The sequence below is a fragment of the Symphalangus syndactylus genome, chromosome X (genome assembly GCF_028878055.3).
Source record: "Symphalangus syndactylus isolate Jambi chromosome X, NHGRI_mSymSyn1-v2.1_pri, whole genome shotgun sequence".
Taxonomy (NCBI): Eukaryota; Metazoa; Chordata; class Mammalia; order Primates; family Hylobatidae; genus Symphalangus; species Symphalangus syndactylus.
The window spans coordinates 107824738-107852428 of NC_072447.2; the positions used below are offsets into that span (position 1 = coordinate 107824738).

At 48.2% G+C, this 27691-nt stretch overlaps 1 protein-coding gene across 1 annotated transcript in view; it reads right to left on the reverse strand.

Moving 5' to 3' along the window:
* The window catches only part of LOC129475531 (glycine receptor subunit alpha-4), a 76519-nt gene that overhangs the window by 16237 nt on the left and 32591 nt on the right, over positions 1–27691 (reverse strand). The window contains exons 2-7 of the mRNA XM_055267632.2: positions 7484–7612; positions 4237–4367; positions 3880–3947; positions 3417–3640; positions 3195–3277; positions 1508–1648 (exon numbers count right to left, since the gene is read on the reverse strand). Coding sequence (XP_055123607.1) covers positions 1508–1648; positions 3195–3277; positions 3417–3640; positions 3880–3947; positions 4237–4367; positions 7484–7554 — 718 coding nt within the window. The 5' untranslated portion in view covers positions 7555–7612. The remainder of the gene's footprint in view (positions 1–1507; positions 1649–3194; positions 3278–3416; positions 3641–3879; positions 3948–4236; positions 4368–7483; positions 7613–27691) is intronic.

The window sequence follows — 27691 nt, forward strand, 5'->3', positions numbered from 1 at the left end:
CTAGTAAATGATGGAGCCAGAATCCAAACTCAGCTCTATCTGCCTCCAAAGTTCTTGCTCTTATCTGTTGTATCACATTACTTTGGAGACATTTAGTGCTATTTCCACCCAAGGTTTTTAAATGCATGCTTTTGGTTTGTTTCTTTTACCATAGTACAATCTTTCTGTATTTATACCTCTGAATCTTACCTTTTTTCATTTGTACTTTCTCACATTGATATAAGCACCTCATAACCATCCCTTTTAAAGTCTGCATACTAGTCCACCAAGCAGACGCACATGTAATTTACTTAACCTCTGCCCTATCGGTGGATATTTAAAACAGTTCCAAGTTTTTGCTAATATAAACAGCCACCCAGGAGCCCCCTTGGGGTCTAAGGCCAATGCGGTATTTTGGAATATTTCCATATAATACATTTCAAGGAGTAGGATTCCTGGATAAATAAGTAGAAAAACAATTTTAGCTTCTAGACTAAAGTTTCTCAAAGCATGTTTGCTGGACCACCTGCACCACAATCCTCAGGATGCTTGTTAAAATGCAGATTTCTAGGCATCACTCCAAGTATAGGTAACCATAATCAGAATCTCTGAGAGGTAGAGCCCAGGAGTCAACATTTTAATAGACTCCCCAGGGGAATATAATGCACCCCGAAGTCTGAAAACCACTGATCTATATACAAATTGCCAACTTTTTTACTCCAAAAAGTTTATATCAATTTTCATTCCCCCTTGCATTTTCTAAATTCAGTGGCCTTTTCCTCTTCCCACTCCCCACACCCCCACATACATGCACACACATATTCATGGGGCAGCACCCAAAACATATCAGCCCACCATGGAAAGGACCCGGGATCTCCCCTCTTCAGGTTGCTGCCTCTATTTCAGGGTCAGAGCTCCGCGCAGACAAATTGTCAGGGAAAATGTGGAGCCAGCAACTCTTAAGCTGCAGGGGGGCAGATGTTCAGCCTGGGAAAGCAGCCCTTCTCCACTTCTTAGCTGACATTTAACACCTGGGAAGTTCCTGAGAGCTGGCAGTGGTAGCAACAGTGGGAGGTGTGGACTGTAAGCTGGCCACTGCCCTCAGGCCTGATCCCTCTGGGTTCAGCATAGTCACTCCCTATTACCAGATGTGGATTCCCCGCTTTCACACAAAGTTGACCCCAGGAAAAGTGGGAAACTGTCCACCCACTGTCATTTGCTCTGCAGCATGCCACAGGAACAAGAACACGGACTTTGGAGTTAGAAGGCTTGGATTTAAATTCTAAATCTGCCATTTACTAGCTGTGTGACTTGGACACTTGATTTAACTAACTTCTTAGAACCTCAGTTTTCCCTTTCTGAAAAATGGTATTTATAATTGCTGTCACAAATACATAAGTTATATGAAGCACCTGGCCCCATATCTGACATAGATTGAACCTTCCATAGAGGCCAGCTGCCTTGTCCCCTTGCCTCATATCTGAAGGTTCTCCTGTGGCTCACAGCCAATAAAGATCCTGGTTTTTACCTGTGTTGTAGTGCTTGGTACAATAGCCTAGATCCTTCTCATCCCGCAAGATAAACTGGGGCAGAGTCAGCCCCTCAGCCACTTGGACAGCAGGAGCATCTTCCAGCCACTCAAACACGAGGTCATTCATGGTGTAGCCAACTGAAAGTGACAGAGATGGCAGAGGGCTGCAGAGTGTGGGTGCTGGGTGGGGGTAGGGGTAGTATCAGAACAGGCAGGGGAGAACAGGTGAGGAGTAAGCTCTGGGGTTTAGGAGCTTCATGCTCATCATGGAAAGGGAAACTTTTCTGGAGAGGGCCCATCCTGAGTGGGCAGGTAAATCAGGAAGATTACAGACTCCTCTCCTACCCTGTTCTCAAGCTTGAGAAAAGCCCAAAGATAAATTATTCTGGCAGACCTAGAAAGCAGGTCAAGAGGGTTGGAAAGATCCAGATGTCAAGGAACCCAGCTGGGAGCCTCCTGCCATATCTCAAACTGAGGGGAGTAAGCATGTGTACCAAACACATGTCTTAAGCTGAGCTAGCCTCAGAGCCAGGGCTTCTGCCACATCACCTCAGGGAGGAGACAGCTATTTATACCCTGCCAGTCATGCATGGGACAATGTGCATACCATAGATCCTAGCCAGGGCCTTGAGTTGGGGCAAATTTAAAGCTAATGTCTGAACATGCCAAGTTATTCACACATACATAGCAGTTCATGAGGGCTCATGCCACGTATATGACCATATTTGCAGATGTCAGGCAGAAATGGGAGCAGAAACACCAAGGCTCACAGACATCCAGTGTTGGGCCTTGACCCAGAGTAGCTCTGTGACTTTGGGTAAGTCGCTTCCCCTTCTGTAAAATGGGAATTATAGTAGCTGCTCTCCCCACTTTTCAGTGTTGCCATGAAGGGATATTGAGTGCCTGGATGTGAAAGTGGTTTAAGAACTCTAAAGAGCTGACCACCTAGGACACATTCTATTCATCACAGTTATTTTATGCTGGAAACAGCCTTATAAGCCTTCTTCTGTGAACATCTAGTGGATGGCTCCAGATCTAACAGTCTCCCCTGACCCAGGAGATGAGGAGGGAGTGGAAATAAGTGATGGCCCAACCTTGTCATCCTTGGTTCCTCTGCACTTTGGGCAGCCCCTCCAGGCTGGCACCCCTGCCACAGAGGAGCCCTTGGCTGACCTCTTCATTCTAGGCACTGTCTTGTGCCTAGAACTGTCATCTCCTGCCTCTCTACAAAGGTTATCTGTGCTTGTGGGGAATCAGGGCTCCACGAGTGCCCCCACCCTGCCCAGTCTGGCATTTTTATAGGCATCTTCAATGTCTTAATTCAAGAGAAGTAAAGGTGGAACTACTTCAGGCACTGTGAGAGGGGACATACGTTTGGGCAGAGAAGATGTCGCTCAAATCGCCCCCCAAAACGGCACAAACACATTTGTGCGTAAGGCCGATGTCTTCCTGTTCCCCAGCCCCATGGAACAGCCAGATCAGCAAATAATGTGGGGATGAGAAACACACTGGGCTAGGGGTTAGGGAGCCCTGGTTTCTAGTCTCATCTGTGCCAAGAATTGGCTGGGTGTGCTTGAGAAAGTTCTTCCCAACTCTGAGTGGCCCTTTTCCTGTCTGTGATGTCATGAGGTCGGGTTAACTGGCTGTTATTCCAGGCTCTCTGTGAGTCTATAGAGACACTTACAGCTCTCCAGCTGCATCGTGCAGGTCTGGATGTCCATGGGGAAGTTCTTGAGGTCCATTGGGCAGGACAAAATGAGGGTCAACCTAGTGGGGACAGTAAGAAAGAAGTGACATCGGCTTACTGGGGCCCATCACAGTGCAAGGGAACCCTCCTCCCACCCCTCAGTCTTCATCCAAATTCTTCCCCTTAACGCAAACTCTCCTGGCTATCCACCCGGTGCACCTGATGCTGTAGAGCACGTTCCCATTTTTGAAGATGCGCAGTAACTTGTTGTCTGTGGTCACCTCATGGAAGTTGGCCCCTTTCTCATTGGCAAAGAACAGGTCTGGCTTCCAGATAGAGTCCAGCATTGAGGGATCAAGGTCCAGAGAGTCATCAGGATATTCTCGGTAGGACAGGCGTGGGTCATTCCACTGTTGCCGCAAGAAGACATTCACCCGGTAGTCCTGGGAGGGTGCAGATATGGGCCCTTCAGAAACATTGCCATTCCCAGGGGCCCAGCAAGCCCGTAGGGGCAGGAGGGCCATGAGGAGGAATGTTGGGAACACATCTCAGGGGCAGTAGGCATTTTTCACTGGAGAAGGAGCCTTCCTTGGGCTGATATGGCAAAAGATGCCAGCTTGCTATCTGGTGGGCTCCTCCCACTCACACTAGGCTGGAAGTGGGGAGCAGGGAGATCCCTTACCATTGTGGTCTCAGTGACGGAGCTGAAACTGTTGATGAAGATGTTGCAGGTCACGTTCACGGGTGGGCCTGAGGGTAGCAAAGCACAGGCCATTGGCAGGGCATTCCAGGAGGCTGGGAGCAGCTTCCAGAACTCCTACCCTGAGCTGCAGGCCAGGGCACTGCTGGGAGAAATCAGTGCCAGATACACAGGCCCATGGGCAATGGGGTGAGGAGGCTCCTTCTGAGCTGTTAGAACCAGCCCCAGCCCTGGACCTCCAGCCTCGTTTCCTTAGGGGAGGCAATAGGGGCTGGCTGGCTAGTGTGCTGCCAAAGGTGGTGGGAAGGGAGGGGTTTTTATAGGATGAAGATTTCTTACCTTTAAAATTGGGCCGAATCCTGGCATCATATCCAGATGTTCGCCCCATAAGTTTGTCTAGGAAATCAGAGGGGGACATGGGCTGGGACCCCTTGGTTCCAGATTTGACTTCCTCTTTTGCCAAGGCCACCCTGGACAGGAGAGGTAAAAAAGTCTGAGGCCAGTTGTGTGCTGCACTTATCACAGACTCTCAGTTTCCATACCCCTCAGGCAGGAGGATAGAAGACGATGGGTCTCTGGATGCCATTTGCAAAACGAGAACAAAAATGCCATAAGTCAACACGGCAGCCTGCCAGTTAGTACTTGTAAAGCGTTTTCACAGACAGTAGATCTTCTTACCCTCCCAGTTCTCAGTGAGATAGGGGTGAGGACTGTTCTTCCCATTTTACAGATGAGAAAACTGAGGCTTCAAAAGGAAGAATGACTTGTTCAAAGTCTCAGAGCTAGTGACAGGGTCAGGACTCAAACCCTAGGCTGAGGCCTCATCCAGTGTTCTCTTTCTGAAGGTACTTGGAAAACACTCAGTGAGTGATGTCTTGCGGGAAATGATGTGGCTACTACAAAGTTTTGCCTGTCTAGCCTAGTCAAGGATGGGAAGGGCTCAAGGACAACTTGTATTTCTGAGAGTTGGCTTCAGTTGCTTGGGCTTTATGCTGGGCTGCTCAGGAAGTAGGACCCAGCTTCTGAAGAGGGAGTTTTGGCTTCTGGCATGTGCTCCAACAGGAAGCTATGTTTGAGCTACGTTTTAGTTAAGGGCCATGCCACTGCAGGCAGGTGAACTAGTTTTGGCAACTATGGTGGGGAAGCAGGACTCTAGGGACGGGGAAAAGCCTCCCGGTAGGGTAGACATGCTGAGGTCAACTCCCATATTTTCCCCGCTAACAGCTTGATTTTGAGGAAGGAGCCAGTGTGCTTTGGCATAGCTTAGAAGCCAGCCCCTTTTTCCCCTAACGGGTTTCCCTCTAACAGCAGCAAAGCCCCTTCCATATGCCTACTTACCAACTTGCCAGCTAACAGATAAACTAGGGACTAGGAGCTCAGCAAAGCCTTGGGGACAGGAGCAGTGCTCAGGGCCGAGCTCAGCTGGACTCCAGGCTGGGCCAGGCACCTCCTGCTCCCTCCTGCCTGCTGTCATTGCTCTATAGCCGACTCCACCACTGTCACTGCCTCTGCTGCACTGTGGGACTGGGCAGCAGGGTAACTGCTGTCCTGCTGGGGACTAGTCTTCTTTGAGCCAGTGGGCTCCTCTTTCCCAGTAGATCCATGTACTATCCAGTGACCGATAGAATAATAAAAATAGCTAAGGCACCATGCTAAATGCTTTACACACTCTGTCTAGTTTAGTTCTCACATTAGTCCTCTCGACTAAGTATTATGATTACTCCCATTATATAAATGAGAAGACTGAGGATCAGCAAGGTGAGGTGAATTCTTCACGATCATGCAGCCAGTGAGTGGTAAAGCCAGGATTCAAATCCAGAGCTACTGACTTCAAAACTAGCTCTATCTATCACAATACTATGGTGCAGGCAGCCCAGGGTGGGCTGCCAAGGAGCCAGAGCAGGGGAAGGTCAGTGGCAGCCCCACCTTAACCGTCTAGAGTCCTGCCTCCTTGAATCTTCTAAACAAGAGGAAGCCCTTACCCTGGGGACAGAGGCAGGCTCTGAAAATCCAAGGAGGCTGGTGGTGGTGCTGGAGCAAGCAGAAGTCTGTGACTTCACCACAGGATGTCCACGCTAGCCAGGTGCTGCTGCTGCTGCTGCTGCTTCTGGCCACCTGCCACCTGCCTGCTGGGAGGCCACATGGTCCTGCACATGGAGAAACTGGACCCTCCCCGCCATCCTCAGCCCCACTCTCAGGTCACCTCTCCTGCTAATCCTAGACCTAGTGTCCTGGGACAGGCTATGGGCTTAGCAGTCTCAGGCCCCAGCCCCTGTTGCAGTACCCTCTTCTGGGGCTAACTTGTCTGAGGACCTGAGAGCAGAGTCACCGTGTGCAGCCACTCCTTCCTCTCTTTCATTCCTGGAAAGCCCTAAACACCTTCAGGACCTAGGAGGATCCAGAGCTGACAGTCTTTCTCATGTAAAGTCCTGGGGCGGTGGGGGGAGAGAACTCTAACTCTGGTGCTAGGTAGCTGAGCCACCTTGGGCAGGTCACTCCCCATCTCTAGGCCTCAGTTTCCGTATGTACAATGAAGGACTTGGACTCCAGACTCTCTAAGGGCCCGTTTTGCTCTAACTGCCTCTGCTTTTCAAGCCCCAGTGGGAATGCTGCTACTGGAGCTTGAGCTTTGAGGCAGCCTCCTCTCCTGGAGGGCCTGCAAGGCCCAGTGTGGTGCCCCCTTCTGCCTGCATCCTCCTGTCAACTCCAGCTGTGCTGCCATTCCACTTTGAGCTGCTTTTCACTCTTTAGAAGTTTATTGCCCTGCTCTGCATCCCTGCCTGCCTGCCAGCCAGTGTGTCTGCAAACAGTGGGGCAGGAGGCTTCGCAGAGGCAAGCAGCCCTGCGATGTTTCTTGGATTAAGAGGAGGAGGAGGAGGAGGAGTATGCTGCAGTGGCACTGACCCCCTCCACCTTGGGAGGCACTCCTCTTATGATCAAGCCAGCTCAGGCTACAGCCATCTTTCCTGTTCAGCTCACCCTGCCAACGTAGGCTGGCTCCTGGTCTAATGAGAAAGGGGCAATTGGTGGGGGAACATTTACAGGGAGCCCAAAGCATGTCTTTCCTGCAAGCCCAGGAAGTGACTGCTACTTGTTCCCCCTCAAGGAATAGGGAGCAACCAAGTGAGCACAGGCAGGGTGACTGCAGAAGGCCAAAGAATGTCTAGTCCAGCTCCATCCTGATGCGGTCTTGGGGCAAACCCCTGCTACTTGAAGCCTCTTGGGCTGGCAGTTGACAGATGTTGCTGTCATTTTTAGAGATCTGAGCAGTGTGTGGCCCAGATGATAGGGAAACAGGGTTAGGTGGCTGGACAGACACCCTCCATTCTGGGGCTTAGTTGCGTAGCCCCTACCCGGGCCTAGGAAGCTTCCACCTGTGCAGAAACATTCCCAGCATGACTGGTGCCTTGACATCTCTAATGAAAAGCTCTTGGGGTCCTAACTGGGGGAGGGCGTGTCCTCCCCTGAAGCCCTCCAGACTGCGGGCTTTGTGCAAACTTAGAGGAAAGTGTGCCAGATGCCCAGGTTGCCCAGCCCCCTTGGCTAGTGTTTGCATGCACCTCCTTCTCACCCCCACTCAGCTCACCTGAGGAGGACCTGCGCTGGCAGGGTCCAGAGAAGAAGGAAGATGAGGGTTGCAGGAACAAGAGTTGTCATTCCGCGGGGATCTTGAAGCCCTTTCTCAGCCTGGCTGCCAACGTGAGAGGGGATATCCCTGCAGGAACGCCAAAAGTACAGAGCCTTTCTCCAACTTGGGCTGCTCGCAAAGAGCCTGCTCTCTCTCCTCTTCTGCCTCTTCTCCTCTGGCCCGTCTTTACCTGCCAGGGGCCAGAACTATTCCTCTGGAAGTGATCCTGACACAGATAACCCTACTGGCTTCTGCTTGGGCTGGCCTTGGGCTCCGGAGGGCCTTAGCCTGCCAGCCGGGAGCTGGAAAAGATTCTCTCTGGGCAGCAATCACTCTCCAAACCCTGAAGAGTCTTGGAGGGGAGGGAGGAGGGAGACCGGTGGGAAGATGTTTTCCTGCCTCCCACCTCCCCCTAGATGCACCCTCCGAAAGCAGCAATTTAAAGGCACAGTCGGCAGCAGCTGGAGTGGGGTTCAGAGCCTGCCTGTGTGCCAGGGAGGAGCTTGGGCTGCCGTGGCTGCTTGGGGAGGGCCAGAGGTGTTCTGTCCAACCTCTAACTCCCCAGCTGCAGGAGGGCATGTAAGCGGCCCTGCTCCCCCCACCCCCCACCTCCCACCCCCAACCAGCTTTCCTTTCATCCTGGAGCCAAGCTGGAGCCCAGCAGTAAAGTCCTAATGATTTTTACCAGGGAGAAAAAGACCTGAGAGGGTTTAGGCAGCGCCACCAGGTATTCTCAAGCTGACAGCTTCAGGTTAGAGAGAAGGTGAAGAGGCTGAGGGCAGGAATAGCTTTCCCCCAACTCTCTGGACAGAGACACAGGAGATGCATGATACAGAGGAACTTGGGAACCCTCCTCAGGTGCGGTCCGCCTGCTTGACAGGCTGTCTGTCCCTTCGTCTGTCTACCTGCCCCCATCCCACCTCGCCCTTGTAGTTGTGCAGCCATTCCCCTGCAGGATTTCCTCCCTCAGGTCGTCTCTTGGGGTCCTCTATAGCGCTCAGAATTCCTCCTCCCAGACACTCCTTCCCCAGCCTGGCTCATGGGAAGGGACAGAGATGCAGAGCAAGGCTGGGACACAGTAGACTTTGCAGGCTTCAGAGGAATCGCAGCGGGTCAAGAGCAGTGACCTAGTGGCCCTCAGCCCTGGATGGAGGACAGAGGCAGAGGGGTGGGCTGGCCTCCTCCCTTGCACATTTGCTTACAGCAACCAGGTGCTTTGGCAGCTCCATTTTCTCCTGCCTGACTCTCCCTCAAAGGTTCCGATGTGTTATCTAAACACCTCTGAGAATTCTCCCCTCCCCGAGTTCCTCTTGCTCTCTCTTCTTTTTTTCACTCTACTCCTCTCTTCCTCCCCCGTCCCTGAAATTTTCCTTCATGGACCCTCTGTCCATCTCCATGTTCAATCTTCCTCGCTGTTTCTTCTCTGCGTCTCACTTTCTGTGCCTGTCTCCCTTTCTTCTTTCTTCCTCACTTTCTCTCCATCCCTGGTTTTCTCTTTCCACCTCCCTTGTATCTTCACTCTGTCACACTCTCCTCCAAAACGACAACAGTGAGAAGCCAAGCGTTTTCATTTCTCCCTCAGGGGGGACTCTCCCGCAAGCTCTGCGGAGTTCTGATTGCATGCTGTGGGGAGGGGTCTGTGCCACCTTCCGAGGGTCAATCCTGGAGCTGACTGTGGCCTCCTCAACCTTGCCAGAGAGGGTTTGAGGGGATTGGAAGCTCCTCTACGTGGCCTATTAGCTATACGGAAGGATTAATAATGAGGCAGCCATGAGTGGAACCTGTGCTGCAGCTCCCTTGTGGCTGTGTTATTATTAAGGAAGAGAAATTTTCAAACCATAAATGAAAGGGTAAGAGGAGAATTTTAAATACACACTAAAATATAGACAGGGGAGCTGGGCTTTTGGAGTTGGGACTGAGAACATTACAAGTCTCAAATAATGCCTATATGGTCAGTAAATGTAAAATACCCTAAAACGTCTTTAGCTGCCCTTTCACCTGCTCACCCTCCCTCCTTGTTTCCTTTAAGCATCATAATCCCAACCCCACGGGCAGGAACTGAGCCTTACAGAACCTCCCAGGGCAGAGCTCCTTGCTGGGGGTCTGGCAGGGAGGGGTGTCGCTCTTGTCTCCTCTGTGCAATTCACTTCCTCTGGCAAAATTCATCATGTCACTTCTCCTACTTCAACAGTTCCCCCATTGCTCTCAGGCTGCAGCCCAAGGTTGGTCACTCTGCTTGTCCCACTGATGCATCTAGAGTTGCCTGTTCTGTCTCTTCAGCTTCCTGGTGTTTTTGTATGCTGTTCCCTTTATCCAAAGTACTCTTCCCTCCACTTTTACCCTTCTGGACTGAGTCTTGTTGTCATTTTGTCAAGGAACACTTCTGGAGCTAACCCCATGTCCCTTGGGTCTAGGACAGGAGACTGTCCAATGTGTTCCCACAGGACCCTCACCTTTGCAGCACTCTGTCACACTGTCACATTACCAGATTACTTGCCTGTGTCCCCTACTATCGCAAGCTCCCTGATGAGCAGAGACACATCATCCACCAAATCCCCAGCACACTATAGGCAATTAGTGAACATTTGTTAAAAGATGCATCCTGGGCAGGAATATTTCCTCAAGCTCAGTGCCTCTGCATCTCTCTGTCAAACAAGAAGTTTGACACACACAGAGAGGCCAGCATGACGTAATGATAATAAGGAAAAATGAGAAAGCAGTTTTTATTCCCTTGTGCCTTAGGTCTGCGGCCTCACACTCGGTCATCTGGAATTCTTAGCTAATGGAAGGCAAAGGACCCTGGGGACCTGTCTATTGTCTCGGTCCTACCTCCTGTGTGCCAGATTGGATCTCTGAGTGCTGAGATCATAGCAGGGTCAGCTTCATGAGAGGAAAGATCCCTTCTTGTGAGAGGCTGTAGCTATGACCAAATGTCTGGCTGACATGGTGAAGAGATACAGCTTTCCTAGGGTGCTGGAAGCAGGCTCTTGGAGTATAGAAGGGAGAAAAGGAGGTAAAGAACTGGGTAAGCTGCACTAGGCATTCACAAGCAGCAGGAGAGGTGTGAATTGGAAGAGTTCCCTGTAACAACAGGAAGCGACACTTTCCAAAGATGACCTCAGCATTTTCTGCTGTGGGAAGGGTACAAAGTTGCGTTGAGCCTCGCCCCATAACCTTTTTCTCTTCTCATCACTAAGCTATGGAGTATATGCATCGTCATGTTCCAAAATATATCGCACCCTTTTCCTGTTTTGCAACTGGCTGCCATACTCACCCGAGAACTGGCTTTATTGCAGTGCTGAAGTTGTATAGAAGCTACAATAGGCAAAATGTTTTTCAGAATGAAAGATATTATTTTGTCATGAAAAAACTACCAAGCTGCTAAAAATGGATTAAGCACATTTTCGTAAGTGTTTCATTCCGGAAAAGAGTCTGTTACATTTCAACCCTATGCAGGGAAAATTGCAACTGTGCCCTGCTGACAAGCAGGCTTCCTGAAACCTCAGTCTGAGGAGCAGCAGGTCTGCATTGGGATGGGTATTGTTCGGTAAATTCAGTGACTTCTAGGGTTACATTTTGGGGGGCAAAGTTGGAGAACCATTTGGCATACCTTTCTGGACTCAACTCCAATTACCCAGATGGTATGGCCCCCGGATTGCCTATCTCACTTATTGAAGTAGAGAGTGAGCTGAGGGGTACCTTGAAAGGCAGGCTGTGTTCCCCAATCTGAGGAAACTCTCAGAGCTTTAGCTACTCTTCAGAAGCACTAGGGTAAGAAGTTGGAGGGGGGTTGAAAAAAAGACAGACGCCTTTTTGAAAATCTGCTGACAATGACCGTGGCGTTTCAGTTTGATCTCTAAGGAGCAAGGCTGCATCTTTTTGCTGCGTGTGAATTTTTCTTTTCAGGGTTATTTTCAACTACCAAGGATATGACAATTTACTTGAAAGTGGAGGCTCAACTTCTGGTGCTGAGGAGCACTGGCATCAGAGGCAGGAAGCTCTTTCACCCTTGAGGGTTAAGGGGATGGTGCCCAGTGTGTGGGGGCAGTAGTGGTGGTGGAGGTTTCACAGTCCTAGACTGAGTTGGAGTAAGGAAGAACAAAACTGCAGATATGATAGACACGTTCAGTGCTCTCTTGACTTTTGGACAGTGACTGGTTCAAGTCTGATGCTTCAAAGATTTGGCTTCATCCTTTTGTTTAATAGAATATTTCAGGTATGAGTTTTGCAGACAAAATGTGAAGTATGTGAAGTTGGGGGAGGCCAGTGGAGAGGTTAACCAAATTCCTCTCAGTCACCAAAGACAAACCAGAAGTCAGCACCAGGATGGCACCAGTGAACAATGGCCCTGCCTCTGTTGCTGGGCTCTCTGTTAAGAATCCAGGGAAAAACAGAGTGGTGAAGCTCCAGCTAGGGAAGGTGTAGTGACTAGCATCCAGATATGCATCATTTCTCTCCTTCTGAATGGACCTGCAGAATCGTTACTCATCACATCAGCCACTTGAGAGCAATTCACTAGCTGTGCAGAAGAGTTTCATTAAGGTTTCCACAGAGTTTGCATTGACTTTCCTTGTGTCTTGGCTCTTGTAACTCTGCAACATTCTTGTTCGGGGATGATAGGACCATGTCATGCCTCTCCTCAAAGGTAAATTGGTTTTTGCTTGTGATCATGTTCATGAATATCTTATTTTACTCATTTGGGGATTGTGATAATGCATGCTATGTAAGGCATGAAGCCCTTATATAACATAAAAGCAACAGAACTTGGAAAAATGAATTTACTGAGTGATCACACTCCCACTAATTCATGCATGCATTCAACAAATACTTATTGAGTGCAAATCATATGCCAGATGCCAGATATTCTAGGCTCTGGAGATACAACAGTGAAAAAAGCAGATGGAGTCCATGCCCTCATGTAGCTTACATTCTAGTGGGTCACTAATGTAATTCCTTCCCAAAGAAGGCTTCTGCCCGAGTCATCAGCAATGCCCCAGGGCCTGAGTGCCTCTCACAGTATATGAGTAGGGCATTTATTATATGGCCTAGAAAATAGACTATTTTTTTCAGCAGGCAGTAATGAGCTTCATTTTTATCTATCCCAGAATCTTTCTGCTAGTCACATCACACAGGTCACCACCTGCTAGACACCCTTTCAAGAAGCTTATCCTTCAATAATCCAACCCTACAGAACACGCATGCCCAAGAACCCCGAAAAGATAATCTCATGATTATCTCTGATGATGTATACATATTTGTCTGCAACTGTTAATAAGCACCTTCCTCACTAGAAGAGTTAGGCGAGATTAACAGCATCCTTAGCTGTGGTGCTTCTCTGAGTGGTTTCCAATTATTTAGGATCCTTCCTTTCTTCCTTATTGCCTCTTCAATCTTTTCACTTTATCTTTCCTTCAGTCTATCTTTCTGTCTGTTCTCCTGTGTTTTCTTCTGTTTTTCCTTTTTGGTTTTACCATGAAATAAATTCAATGTTTGTTGTAATAGGACACTGGACACTAAAGTAAAGAATAGTTTGGTTGATGACTACATAGAATTGCGCAGAAATCTGAATTTGCATTACTAACACCAATCATATAGTTATAGTTGGCAAATGTTATATGCCAAAATTATAAATTTAACATTACAAATGATGTACTAGCCTAAACTTGCACTTCTGTAGTGTTCATTATCTGAGTATACACGTGTGCATGCAGACACACACACACACACACAGAACTCTCCTTGATAATCTGAAGATGATATCCCTGTTGCTAACAATTATTATCCAAGAGTGTGTGGCCAAAGAAATTGGAGTGTGATGACTAGTCCATTTTATCCTGAGTGCAGGTAGATCTTGTCTTTGTTTTGTGGCTGAGGTCTCTACATTTACTGTGCTAATGAAGTGCTTCTAGCCAGTCACTTGCCCAGAATAATTGGAATCCCTAGGTAAGATGCCAAATTGAGCCACTTCTCTTTGCACAAGGTAGGGGAGGTATTCATTTTGCAGAGTTATGTTGCATATGGCCCCAAATCACAGATTCTAATCAATGACAGGCACTCCTAAAGAGTCACCTCAGATACTAATCAGACAATAGGCAACTCCAAACCACACAGCAGGTCACACACACGAGCTTTTGCTGCCACCCACTCCTGCACTGTCAGCAACATCATCGTCAGACACTGAGAGAGTGTTGCTTTGAGAACCCTGACTTTTCTTTCCTGCCCATTGTCAGTTTCTTTCTGTAACCTTCACATTGCCTTTCTAACCATGCATTAAATCCCACGTGTTCTATAATCCCCTCACTTTCCACAGCAGTGTGCCCACTGCTGAGTCAAAGGCAGGTGCTGTTTCACAACTGCAAATCCAGTATAATCAGCCTCAATTATGGTCCAGTTTCAGGAAAGACAAACAGGATGCTGAGGACTTGACATTTTCAGACAAGCCATGGCATAGATCCAGGAAGTCTGCTCAGTTGCATCACCTTAAGCAAAAGCACTTGGGAGACCAAACTATTTTCCGTGTACAGAACCAGGTATATGAAATGGTAGGATAAAGTAGAAGAGGACTATTTAGAAAGTTCACTGAGTAGGGATGAACATTTTAGCACTGCAGAGAAACACCCAGGAAGATACTGGAAGTGAGGGCCAGGGAGCTCAGCTCATCCTGAGCTCTGGAGGTAGAGAATTTGAAGTGGCTCTTTTCTGATGGCTCCGATTCTGGCTAAATGTTTGCTGAGATTCTGTTCAAGATAAAGTAGCAACCAGCAGCATTCAGAAGATTCCCAGAGAAGGCTAAACTAAAGAGATAAGCCTCAGACCAGAGACCAAATCCTGGAGCAGCTGTTAATCAGTGCTAAGAAGGCCAGGGCCTGGGGAGTCTTAGCTCATGTTAATTGCATTAATTAAATCCTGGTGTAAGCCGGGCGCGGTGGCTCACGCCTGTAATCCCAGCACTTTGGGAGGTCGAGGCAGGTGGATCACCTGAGGTCAGGAGTTCGAGACCAGCTGGTCAGCATGGCGAAACCCCCGTCTCTACTAAAAATACAAAAATTAGCTGGGCGTGGTGGCGGGTGCCTGTAATCCCAGCTACTCGGGAGACTGAGGCAGGAGAATCGCTTGAACCCGGGAGGTGGAAGTTGCAGTGAGCTGAGATCGCGCCATTGCACTGCAGTCTGGTTGAGAAGAGCAAGACTCTGTGTCAAAATAATAATAATAATAATAATCCTAGTGTAGAACTCAGTTCACCATAGATTCTAATGGTTCCATAGGTCCCTCCCCATTTCTTTACCCCAAAAAGCTTCTCTTGACCCTATGAAGACTGGAAAGGCATTCTAGTTACTATGAAAGAGAAGTTTCTAGGCCGGGCGCGGTGGCTCACGCTTGTAATCCCAGCACTTTGGGAGGCCGAGGCAGGCGGATCACGAGGTCAGATCGAGACCACGGTGAAACCCCGTCTCTACTAAAAATACAAAAAATTAGCCGGGCGTGGTGGCGGGCGCCTGTAGTCCCAGCTACTCAGAGAGGCTGAGGCAGGAGAATGGCGTGAACCCGGGAGGCGGAGCTTGCAGTGAGCCGAGATTGCGCCACTGCACTCCAGCCTGGGCGACAGAGCGAGACTCCGTCTCAAAAAAAAAAAAAGAAAGAGAAGTTTCTGGCCCTCAAGTGTGTCCAAATTATCAGAGATCAGGACAATCCTTTCTTTCAAGTTGATGGAATACATATCAATTATTCGATAAATTTCAGTGTCTTTAACTCCTAGTTTGAATGTGATCTGCTATTATCGGTCTTTCTTAGATTCATTTTACAGATGGGAAAAAGAAGACTAAAAACTATACATCTCTGTCTTCTCTGCCTCACATTTTACACTTCCACTCTCATTCCAACTCCACTTTCCCAAACATAACTATACCATGTTTGCAAGTTGGTGAAAATCAAGCAAACCAAAAAGATAGACTAGAGCAGAAATAATGCAAGGCTTCTTTTTGTAGTTAGTGTTCAGAAAATATTTAGATGGCTGTCTCATGTCCAGTTTCATATTCAGTCTTTGGCCTCTCCACTGCTCTGCATCCACTCAGACCTCTACTCACCTGCAGGTTCAGAGTATCATCTTCCAGAGATCAAGTGAAGTCTCCTGATACCCAGTAGGAATCAAGGTCATTCTCTTCACCTGAAGAATGGGGCAATAGGCAGTATAGAGTGATCTGTTCATGAGCCTTGATTCTGCCATGCAGCTCCCTTTGGGCTCAGCAGATGAGTAGAGAGTAGAGAAAGGACAAGCATCCTGCTTTCCTAGGAATCAAAGGCCCCCCGGAGACTCTTTATTTTATTTTTTTTTTTTTGAGACAGGGTCTCACTCTGTCACCCAGGCTGGAGCACAGTGGTACAGCCACAGGCTCACTGTAGCCTTGATCTTCCGGACTCAAGCAATCCTCCCACCTCGGCTTCAAGAGTAGCTGGGACTACAGGTGCATTCCACCATACCTAACTAAGTTTTTATTGTGTAGAGATGGGGGTGTTACTTTGTTGCCTAGGCTGATCTGGAAACTTGGGTTCAAGTGATCCTCCTGCCTCAGCCTCCCAAAGTGCTGGGATTACAGGTGTAAGCCACTGTGCCCGACCTCCTGGAGACTTTTGTAGGAAGAAACTAAACTTTCTCCAGCCTGCATTCCACAGAGCGTGGCGATGGCATAGGCCTTTTTCCCAAAGTCAAACAATTTCATCATCAAGTCAAGAGACAAAGCCACGTAGGCCTATCCCCCAACTGGCTGCTCCAGTCAAGTAAGAAGAAACTGGATCCTTAAATATTAAGAAACAGTGAGTAGTTGTGATCAGTACTTCCTCCCAAATGAAACTTTGCTGTGGGCCGGGCGCGGTGGCTCACGCTTGTAATCCCAGCACTTTGGGAGGCCGAGGCGGGCGGATCACGAGGTCAGGAGATCGAGACCACGGTGAAACTCCGTCTCTACTAAAAAGTACAAAAAATTAGCCGGGCGTGGTGGCGGGCGCCTGTAGTCCCAGCTACTCGGAGAGGCTGAGGCAGGAGAATGGCGTGAACCTGGGAGGCGGAGCTTGCAGTGAGCCGAGATTGCGCCACTGCACTCCAGCCTGGACGACAGAGCGAGACTCCGTCTCAAAAAAAAAAAAAAAAAGAAACTTTGCTGTGACTTATGGTGAAGTTGTCTCCATCCTAGTAAGGGGATCCTTTCAGCCACTAGACGAATCACGGATGAAATGAATATGGTGTTTTTTTTTTTTTTAAGGGGTTAAATCTTCTTTGCTCCACCACCTCCTGACTCCTGCCACCAACCCTCTTCAACCCTGCCCTATAGCTTGGCCTAGCTCTACCACGAGCAGAGATGGAAGTAGCCTTGACTGTAATTTTCGACAACTTAGAAGTGCCTTGTGGCTTCTATTTGGTGCCTGAAATATATTGATTTGGTGAGGAAAGGAAAAAAGACTGAAATTCAAGTGGAGATTCTCGCATGGGGCAAAGGAACAAGAAGGGCTAGAATCCCCCATACTCCCCAACATCTCAGGCAAAACCACCAAGTTATAAAAAGTTAGAAATGACCAGATATTAAAGACCTAATTCAGTCCCCTCTTCTTGAAGGCCACAGAAGGGTGAAATGACAGGTTCAAGGTGGTCCGTGATTTGGTGCAGGGTTTAGATTAGATCTCAGAAACTTTGGCTTCCAGGCCAGCGGCCCCCGTCACATTACTGCTTTCCCCCAAAAGCTCAAACCAGTCCTCTGTTTTGTGCTTTGTGACATTTCCCCTTGGCCTCTCTCCACAAGGCACCCATGTGCACTCCTACACACTGTGCACTGCACCTTGTGGCCATGAACTCCCCCTGACAGGCACAGGCCCAGGCAATCTGGCCTTCCCAAGTTGCAGAAAATGTTCAGGAGTGGGGCTAAGGGAGTCCTTTAATATTAAGCCAAAAGTCAGCTAAAGTGTCCCCACACAAACGACTTCCTCCACTATTTACTCAGTAACTCATTCTCCTTCTAAAGTCAGAGCTGAGAGAATGAAGAGGATAAGAGAGGAGAAAGCAAGAGAGAGAAATGGAAATGGCCAGATTTCCTTAAAATTGTTTGTACTCTCCTCCCTTACTCAAATAATTTATTTAATGTCTGTTCTGTGGAACCACCTTCCCTTGCAACCCTGGGCATACATTGTCTCAATATAATAATAATAATAATATAATAATAATAATAATGTTGCCTCAGCAGTGTCTGTCTGTATCTAGAGACTTTGTCAGCACAGAAGATTGGTTTTGGAACCAAATGCTTGCTTTGCAGAGGGCTGGGTCTCTTTTTCTACCACAGAAGTAAACCATCTGGAAAGAGGAAGCTGCTTACTCTAAGAGATAAGTAGGGTCATGCCACGGGCAGCCTTGGGTTTCCCTGCTTTGAGAGAGCCAACCCTGAGAGTTGGTAGGAGCCAAGCACCTTCAGGCCCATCTCACCTCTGGGAAAATTCAGCACCACCCTGCTTTGTTTCTGGTACAACTTTCCCATGTAGAAGTGATTCTGCCTCTAGAAAATTAACCCCTCTATGTCAGGCATCATGTTAGGTGTTTCCATAGCCATGATTTTTGTCAACTCGTAAGCATCATTGTCCCCAGAAACAAGCTCAGAAATGGCAGGTGGAGAGACAGACTTCATAGACAGGGTTCCTGGCACTCAGCGGTCTCTCCACAACACAGTTGCCTATGGATAGGCTGGGCAGAGCCTAACTCATGGGAAATACTTGCTAAACGTGTGTTGCATGAATGAACAAATGAGGGAATGTGTGAACGAACTGAAGAGAGAAGAGGCTCACGGTGAGAGCTCCTCCACTGCCTTTCTGCTTCACTGCTCCCATGGACCTAAGCAGAAGGACATGTGTTTTTTTTTACAGGACAGTTTTATTGACCAGGGACACCCTTCAAATAATGCTGATGAAAGGGTTTGCCAGGACCCCATTCCCATTCAATGAATGCAGACAGGATCTTCTTTTGAAACCTCTTCATGAAAGGGGGCAGACTTGGCTATCAGACTGCCTAGGTTTAAATCCTGACACTACCACGTACTAGCTCCGTGACCTTTTCCAAGTGTCATAACCGGTCTAAGTCTCTGTTTCCCTATGTGTGAAGTGAAGTCATAAATAACACCTACAAGGCTGAGGCAGGAGGATCACTTGAGATCGGGAGATCGAGACCAGCCTGGCCAACATGGTGAAACCACATCTCTACTAAAAATACAAAAATTAGCAGGATGTGGCGGCGGGTGCCTGTAGTCTCAGCTACTCGGGAGGCTGAAGCAGGCGAATTGCTTGAACCCAGGAGGCAGAGGTTGCAGTGAGCCAAGATCAGGCCACTGCACTCCAGCCTGGGTGATGGATCGAGAGTCTGTCTCAGTCAATCAATCAATAAAACCTATGCCATCAGAATTGTCATGAAGATTAAATGTGATAATAGATATAAAGCTCTAAAGTAGGGTCAGGCACATAATCAACACTCAAAAAACCCCAACTGTTACTATTCTCCACCCTGCAGCCTTTCTTTCCCTTCATCTGCTCTGTGGGCTAAAATGGTTTTACTAAACTGTGTCCCCTAGCTTAGGGAGGTGGGATGGTGGTGGTGTGGCGGGACACCAGAACAGAGGGCATGGGATTTCAAGAGAGCACCATAGATAACTCACCCAATGCAAAGACCAACACTTACTAGGCCATCAGAACCGCAGCTGATAAAACATCCTGGAAGAGGGCTTAGCTCTGGGAGAAGAGAGGTGGTTGGAAATATTTGTCTAGGGAAGCAGGGACAGGAATTGTGGGGGCAGAGAAAAAAACAGAGATCGAAGGGAAAGGAAGGATGGGAGACAGGAGAAGAAAAGGTTTGGGAGAGACAGGGAGGGGCTAGGAAAGCCCAGAAGGAGCTAAATTGCTACTGGAACATTAAGCACAAATGAGGGGGAATAAAATTAACATCTTTATTGAAAAGAAAAACAAGGAAGTAAGAAATATCCCTGTTTGGGGAAATCTTGTGTAGAATGGAGCAGGTGCTGGGGGCCTTTGGAGGCTGGTTGCCATGGCGATGCTATATGTCTTCTTTTCTATTACCCTGTGAATATGTTAGCTGATAGTTTTTTTTTTTTTTTGAGACGGAGTCTCGCTCTGTCGCCCAGGCTGGAGTGCAGTGGCGCAATCTCGGCTCACTGCAAGCTCCGCCTCCCGCGTTCACGCCATTCTCCTGCCTCAGCCTCTCCGAGTAGCTGGGACTACAGGCGCCCGCCACCACGCCCGGCTAATTTTTTGTATTTTTAGTAGAGATGGGGTTTCACCGTGGTCTCGATCTCCTGACCTCGTGATCCGCCCGCCTCGGCCTCCCAAAGTGCTGGGATTACAAGCGTGAGCCACCGCGCCCGGCAGCTGATAGTTTCTTTCTGCTCCAGTTTCTAAGACCAGGGCTTAGCCCTTGGTAAAGCTTTGATCATTCCCATCTCAAGCACATTGGTTATGCTGTGGGACCTAATGGCTTGTTGTCATGTCTCCTTTTTGATATGACACTGTCCAGAAAGAAACAGGAGAAAGCATGCATGCTGGGGAGTTGAAGGGAGAAGACTTTTCTGTGCACCTCTTGTCACATGGATGAGAAGGCAAGTTTAGCAGGTGGGAGCACCTTGGCCATAGGGAGACTGGGGAGACTTTTAGTGACTCCTCCCTTTTCTAGGTGAATCCAGCTAGGCACTTCTCTAGGACACTAGGTTAACTAGTCATCCTCATTTGCCAAAGATATTAGGGGTGCAATTAATATCAAGACTGAGGATTTCCTGGGACACAGAATTTTCAATGCTAAAACTGGGAGAGTACCAGGCAAACCAGGAGGGTTGGTCTCCTTAAGAAAAAATCCACTTAGAAATTCCAAGCTGGCCGGGCACGGTGGCTCACGCCTGTAATCCCAGCACTTTGGGAGGCCAAGGCGTGTGGATCACCTGAGGTCAGGAGTTCGAGACCAGCCTGATCAACATGGAGAAACCCCTTCTCTACTAAAAATACAAAAGAAAAAAAAACCAAACAAACAAAAAAATTAGCCGGACGTGGTGACACATGGCAGTAATCCCAGCTACTTGGGAGGCTGAGGCAGGAGAATCTCTTGAACCTGGGAGGCGGAGGTTGCGGTGAGCTGAGATTGCGCCATTACACTCCAGCCTGGGCAACAGGAGTGAAACTCTGTCTAAAAAAAAAAAAAAAAGAAAAGAAATTCCAAGCTAAAGAGAGCCTACACTCTTCCGAGCCTGATATTAGAAAAAACGACATGCAGAGACCAGAGATAGCTTTTGAGAGAAAGTCACTATTAAATCTAGGCTTGTAAACATGGGCAGTGATTTACTAGCTCAGTTTTTGCCACCAACCCATTTTCCTCATACTATGGAGTATGTCAAGAGATTCCCGGCCAGGCGCGGTGGCTCATGCCTGCAGTCCCTGCACTTTGGGAGGCCAAGGCAGGTGGATCACCTAAGGTCAGGAGTTTGAGACTAGCCTGGCCAACGTGGTGAAACCCCGTCCCTACTAAAAATACAAAAATTAGCTGGGCGTGGTGGTGCATGCCTGTAGTCCCAGCTACTCAGGAGGCTGAGGCAGGAGAATCGCTTGAACCCAGTGGGGCAGAGGTTGCAGTGAGCCTAAATTGCACCACTGCTCTCCAGCCTGGGTGACAGACAAGACTCTGCCTCAAAAAAAAAAAAGAAATTCTCCAAGTTCGAGCAACCTCTTGGGGTCCTTGTTAAAATGCATTCTTGGGCCCCACCATTACTGCTTGGGCCCCACCATTCTCGGGCCCCACCATGACTGCTCACTAAAATGCTCTCAGGCGAGTGCAGCCTAGGTATCTGTATCTTATCAAGTTTTCCTGGTGACTCTGATACATGTAGTCTGTGGGTTAGGCTTTGGGAAAGCCCACGTGGTGGCAGTCAGAGTTTGACAAGTGGAAGCCAATAAGCATCCAGACCTCAGAGAGCCTCACTCCTCTAAGACAAAACCGTTTGGAAATGACCTGGGCCGGGGAAAGGAACTCACTTCCCCTTCCACCTGCACCAACTTCTCCTTCACTCTTTGCCTGTTTGATGCCTTCTCTTTTTTTCTCAGTGTCCAGACTTAAACATCACCTCCTTGGAGTTTTTATTTATTTATTTATTTTTTGACATGGAGTCTCCTTCTGTCACCCAGGCTGGAGTGCAGTGGTGCTGCACCTTGGGTCACTGCAACCTCTACCTCCCGGGCTCAAGCGATTCTCCTGCCTCAGGCTCCCGAGTAGCTGGGTTTACAGGCGCCTGCCACCAGGCCTAGCTAATTTTTGTATTTTTTTTAGTAGAGACGGGGTTTTGCCATGTTGGCCAGGCTGGTCTCCAACTCCTGACCTCATGTGATCCACCCACCTCAGGCTCCCAAAATGCTGGGATTACAGGCATGAGCGACCTCACCCAGCTGCCTTGGAGTTTTTTCCTGGCCCCTTACCCAATCTTATTGGTGCTCACAACATCTTGGGTTTTTAAAAAACTCTATTGTGTCTCACATTCATGTGTGTGATTCTTCAGAGATGCTCCTCCTTAGTAGCCTCTAAGCTCCACAAGGGTGAGGCCTGGGCCTGATTTTCTCGTTGCTGTGCACCCTGCAGCACCTAGCTTAGGGCCAGCCACAGTGTAGGTACCAGCTAAATATTTGTAAATGAATACATGAATGAATAAATACAATAATGGATGAGGAGGCACTGGTGCCTGCCCTAGCTTGGACAACAGTGCTGAGTGTCAGTTGTTCCATGGGGGCTCATCTTAGCTGCTCTGGTGGCAAGGTTTCTTGCAGCATCATTGTCTTAGTCAGCTAGGGATGCCATAAAAAAATACCACTGACTGGGTGACTAAAAAATAAGCGAAATTTAGTTCTTACAGTTCTGGAGGTTGGAAATCCAAGACCAGGGTGCCAAGATGGTCAGGTTCTGCTGAGGGCCCTCTTTCTAGTGAAGGAAATCAAAATATTTTACCCCAAAATATAATTTTTTGACATATTTTGAAATGACTGCTCAGAGGGCCTGCAAACTCAAGTAGCCTTGCAGAGCTGTCTTCTGTAGGGGAGATTTGCATTTGTAGAGAAAATCTGCATCGCTGCAGCCCGACTTTCCAAATGCCTTTCCTTTTCAGGATCTAGGAAAGATTAACTGAGATTCTGACAACTTTAAAGGTCTGAAAGGAACATTTACCACATATTCCCTGTGAGAGCTGCTACCTGTGAGGTTTCATTTACATAACAAGACTGCATTTGCTGGCCAGGCCTCCTCTTCTTTCTCTCATTAACCTGTTTTGCCACTCCAGGCCCCCATTCTTTCTGTAAGAGAGAGAGCGCGAGCACCCTAGTCTCTTCCTCTTACTTTTATTTTATTATCTTTTTGAGATAGTGTCTCATTCTGTCGCCCAGGCTGGAGTGCCGTGGTGTGATCACAGCTCACTGCAGTCTCGACCTTCCTGGCTCAAGCAATCCTCCCACCTCAGCCTCCCGAGTAGCTGAGACTACAGGCACTCGCCACCACACCCGGCTAATTAAATTTTTTGTTTTGTTTTGTTTTAGGGCTGGGGTGTCACTATGTTGCCCAGGCTGCTCTAGAACTCCTGGGCTCAAGTGATCCTCCTGCCTCTGCCTCCCAAAGTGTTGGGATTAGAGGCATGAGCCACCATGGCTAGTTTAAATGGTTTTTCAGGGTCACATATCTCGGAAGATATGTGGGATGTAAACCCAGCAGCCTGGCCCCAGAGCCCACGGTCTTCATGGCAGCAGCATGTGTGCTGCCTCTCACGTGTACAAGAGTGAATGAAGAATGAAAGGTAAGCAGCGCACCGTGGTCATCCCCACAGCCAGGAGCCTCCAGAGGTGCCATTCAGTCTCTCAAGTCCCTGGGTTTTGGGGACTCCTGTCACAACCCCTTTGGGGTAGCCTCCCACCCCTGCCACTGCATCTCTTCCTCCCCTTGTCTTCTCTCTGTCTAATTGTGAGCGCTGAGCTAAGTAGGTCACTCCCACCGAGGGCTTTTTCTCTTTTTTTTTTTTTTGAGACAGAGTCTTGCCCTGTCGCTCAGGCTGGAGTGCAGTGGCCCGAACTCACTGCAACCTCTGCTTCCCGGAGTCAAGTGATTCTCCTGCCTCAGCCTTTCAAGTAGCTGGGAGTACAGGCGCCTGCCATCACATCCTGCTAATTTTTGTATTTTTAGTAGAGACGGGGTTTCACCATATTGGCCAGGCTGGTCTCAAACTCCTGACCTTGTGATCCGCCTGCCTTGGGCTCCCAAAGTGCTGGGATTACAGGCATGAGCCACTGCGCCCAGCCTCACCCAGGGCTTTTAATGAGAAGTTTTGCCATACCAAGGCAGCAAAGATGAATAATTCAGTGAAGAAGGAAAGTTATTCTATTTTTTTTTTTTTTTTTGAGATGGAGTTTTACTCTTGCTGCCCAGGCTGGAGTGCAATGGCGCAATCTTGGTGCACCGCAGCCTCTGCTCCCAGGTTCAAGCGATTCTCTTGCCTCAGCCTCCCGAGTAGCTGGGATTACAGGCATGAGCCTCCATGCCCGGCTAATTTTGTATTTTTAGTAGAGACGGGGTTTCACCATGTGGGCCAGGCTGGTCTCGAACTCCTGACCTCAGGTGATCCACTCGTCTCGGCCTCCCATAGTGCTGGGATTATAGGCTTGAGCCATCTAGCCCGGCTGGGAATGTTATTCTTTCAGAGAAGAGTCCCTTGGCAGTGGGAGAGGCAGGGAAGGACTGCTTATTATTATGGGAGGAGTGGGGGCTGGGGTGACAGAAGTAGAGAGAGGTGAAGAGGAGGAAAGCCCCACAGGAATCACTAGCAGAATTCTGAGGGATCCTTGTCAAAGCCTCTTTGCCATTTAGGAGTTAAGCCTACTTAGGCTGGTGCAAAATCCCCAGTAATCTGATGGCTTTTGCCCCATAAAGCAGTGATCTCTTTATGACCAATGCCTACTTCCAAAGAGAGGTGTTGTCATATCTAGGGGTTATGGCCTGTTTTCTTAATTCATTGAAATTTCAAAATGATTAAGACTACTCAAAGGGGAAAGAGGACAGATGGAGGGGAGTGATGTGCATTCCCATTCCTCATTCAATGCCTGTTGTGGGGTGGCAGGGGGGTTGCTAATCCTTAGACAGCAACTTTCAGAAGACATAAAAAGGTTTACCTGATGATGTGTTTCGAATTCTGACAGAACATATGAGATGCAAGCCTTCTTCTCAATTGTCAGTTAGCCATTTGGGACATAGAACTGGGGCTCTAGTTCACCCTTGTCTGAATAAAATGCAGCAGTCTTTTTTTAGATGGAATCTTTCTGTGTTGCTCTGGCTGATCTCAAATTCCTGGGCTCAAGATATCCTCCCCTCAGCCTCCTAGGTAGCCAGGAATACAGGCATAGGCCACCAGCAAGCAGCAATCTTTTTGTGGGAGTTGGCACCTGACACAAAGCAAGGTTTTTAATGCTTTATGTGCCAAAAGGATCCAGTGGCTTATACTCTGGTGCTCTAGAATAAGAGTGGATTTTAGCCCCTGTTCTACTACTTCTTGGCTGTGTGACCTTAGAAAATTTATAACACTTCCCTGATCTTCAGTGTCCTTATTTAAAAACTGAGTAGCTGTAACAAAACTCTCTCATGCTTGCTGTGAAGACTGTAGGAAATAAAAAAAGTACTTTTTAAACGGAAACTTTGTACATATGTAAGGGATATTTACAAGTAGAAAGGGGTACTTGGCAACTTCTCTCTACTTAGCACACTCTCACCTGAGCCCCTTTGGATAAACTGATTTGCTAGGGTTGAGAACAAAGTATGTGGCCATGGAACTGTTTCTGTGCAAAGCTAACTGGCATGTCAGAAAGCCAAATAGTGATCTTAGTCTCAATGGCACTTTCCTATCACCAGAGGCATAGCGAGGCAATCTTTGGAGTCCAAGGTATCTGAGTTTGGTACTAGGCTCTGCCATTTATTAACCATGTGGGAAAATTAATCAACATACTTGAGCCTCATGATTGTCATCTGTGGAACAGAATTAATAACAGTTTCTGTCCCTCAAAAATGTCCTAAGTTTTAAATTAGAATGTCCATATGTAGTCCATAGCACAGGCTCTGACGCAGTAGCTTTTCAATAAATGGAAGCTTTAGATGCTGCTCTTATTTTAAGTGAGCAACAAACTCTGAGATTATACATATAGTAAGATTCGTTTAAAATTTCTTCACTATAGTCTGGGCAATATAATGAGACCCCATCTGTACAAAAAAATTTAAAAAATTAGCCAGGTGTGGGGGTGAGCATCTGCAGTCCCACCTAACTACTTGGGAGGCTGAGGTGGGAGGATCACTTGAGCAGAGAAGGTCAAGGCTGCAGTAAGCCATGATCGCACCACTGCACTCCCCAGCCTGAGTGACACAGTCAGACCCTGTCTCAAAGAAAAAAAAAGAAAAAAAGGATCTTTACTGAATACCAACCATGTGCCAAGGAATACTAGAGATACAGTGGTGGCCAAATTACCTGACTTTACTTTTCTTTTTTTTTTTTTTTTGAGACGGAGTCTCGCTCTGTCGCCCAGGCTGGAGTGCAGTGGCGCAATCTCGGCTCACTGCAAGCTCCGCCTCCCGGGTTCACGCCATTCTCCTGCCTCAGCCTCTCCGAGTAGCTGGGACTACAGGCACCCGCCATCACGCCCGGCTAATTTTTTTTTGTATTTTTAGTAGAGACGGGGTTTCACCGTGGTCTCGATCTCCTGACCTCGTGATCCACCAGCCTCGGCCTCCCAAAGTGCTGGGATTACAAGCGTGAGCCACCGCACCCAGCCATTACCTGACTTTTCAACAAGCATTTGGGAGTGAGTGAAAGCAAGACTTTATTCTGGCTCAGAAATTAATATGCCTAAGCTATTAAGGTCTTGGAGGCTGAGGCTGAAGCGGAGATGACTTTTTTTAGACTCTGGGACTCAGCTAGTCACTAAAGGAATGGGAAAGTGTGCAGATAGTATCAGGCACAGGAGGACATACAGAGGAAGAAAGGTAGTGTTTTTAAGGAGGAAGTAGTACTACTTCCCTTTGCAATAGGAAAAACCAAACCAAATAAGGAAACAAAATGAACAAGAAACCCTTCACTAGCTGTGGACAGGACAGAAACACCAAGGGGCCTCACCTGAGTCCTTCCTTTCCAACATTCTGCCTTTTCCTTGTCAAAGCAGGAATTTAAGAAAGGATCTAAGAATTCATTCATACCTCTGTGTTGTAGGACCAATGTGAATTGCCTGGGGACTAGCCTCAAGAGTGGTATCATAGTCAAGTCCCAGTTCATTATAGGTCAAGGAATCTGGCTCCAGCCTCAGTTTCTTAGGAAAGAAGCCAGTGGGAGTTATACAGCCTCTGATATAACTTGAAAAACTGCCCACCTTGGCAGATGGTTATGCATCCATGGGGCTCAGTGACCTGTGATCAGACGGAACCAAATTAGGGCTGTGGCAATGGTGCCTTTGGGAGGCTTGGTGAGGCAGAGTTGGAGGTCAGAGAAGCTAAGTTGCCCTGAACCTTTCCTGAGGAATGTGTCTTCTGTTTTTTAGAGAGTTACACTCTCACCAATGACTAGCTGCCTTCTGGGTGAAGTGAAAGTGAGTACCCTGCTGACTTTTACTTTCTGTCTCCTCTTCTTGCCTTTGGTTCAAGACGGAGCAAATCGCTTTGTGCTGCAAAGAGCTGACTGACACCCCCACACACTGCATCATCTTGCCTTTGGGGAATGGGGAAGAGAGTGAGCAGGGTTGGCCTTCATCAAGACCGTTGAGGGTTAACAGAAGTTGGCATTGGAGGCCCTTAACACCTTCCCAAGAGAGATCCTGAGACATGCTGCCTAATGGAAACTTGCCATTCCTCACTTCAGCATTCCCTTTCCTCTCTCTGCCTCTTTCCTCCTTCAACTTCCACAGCTCCCCAGGACCAGTTTAATTTGTCCAATATTGCAATCATCCCAGGCAAAGCAGCCAGCCTCCTCTCTTTACTAACAACTGGAGTGAGGACTGAGGAGGCCTGGTGGCTTACTGGTTGCCATGGTAAGAAGTAGGCCCTGAGAGGGTTAACAAGCAGGGAGCTGGAGTTTTTTTGTTTGTTAG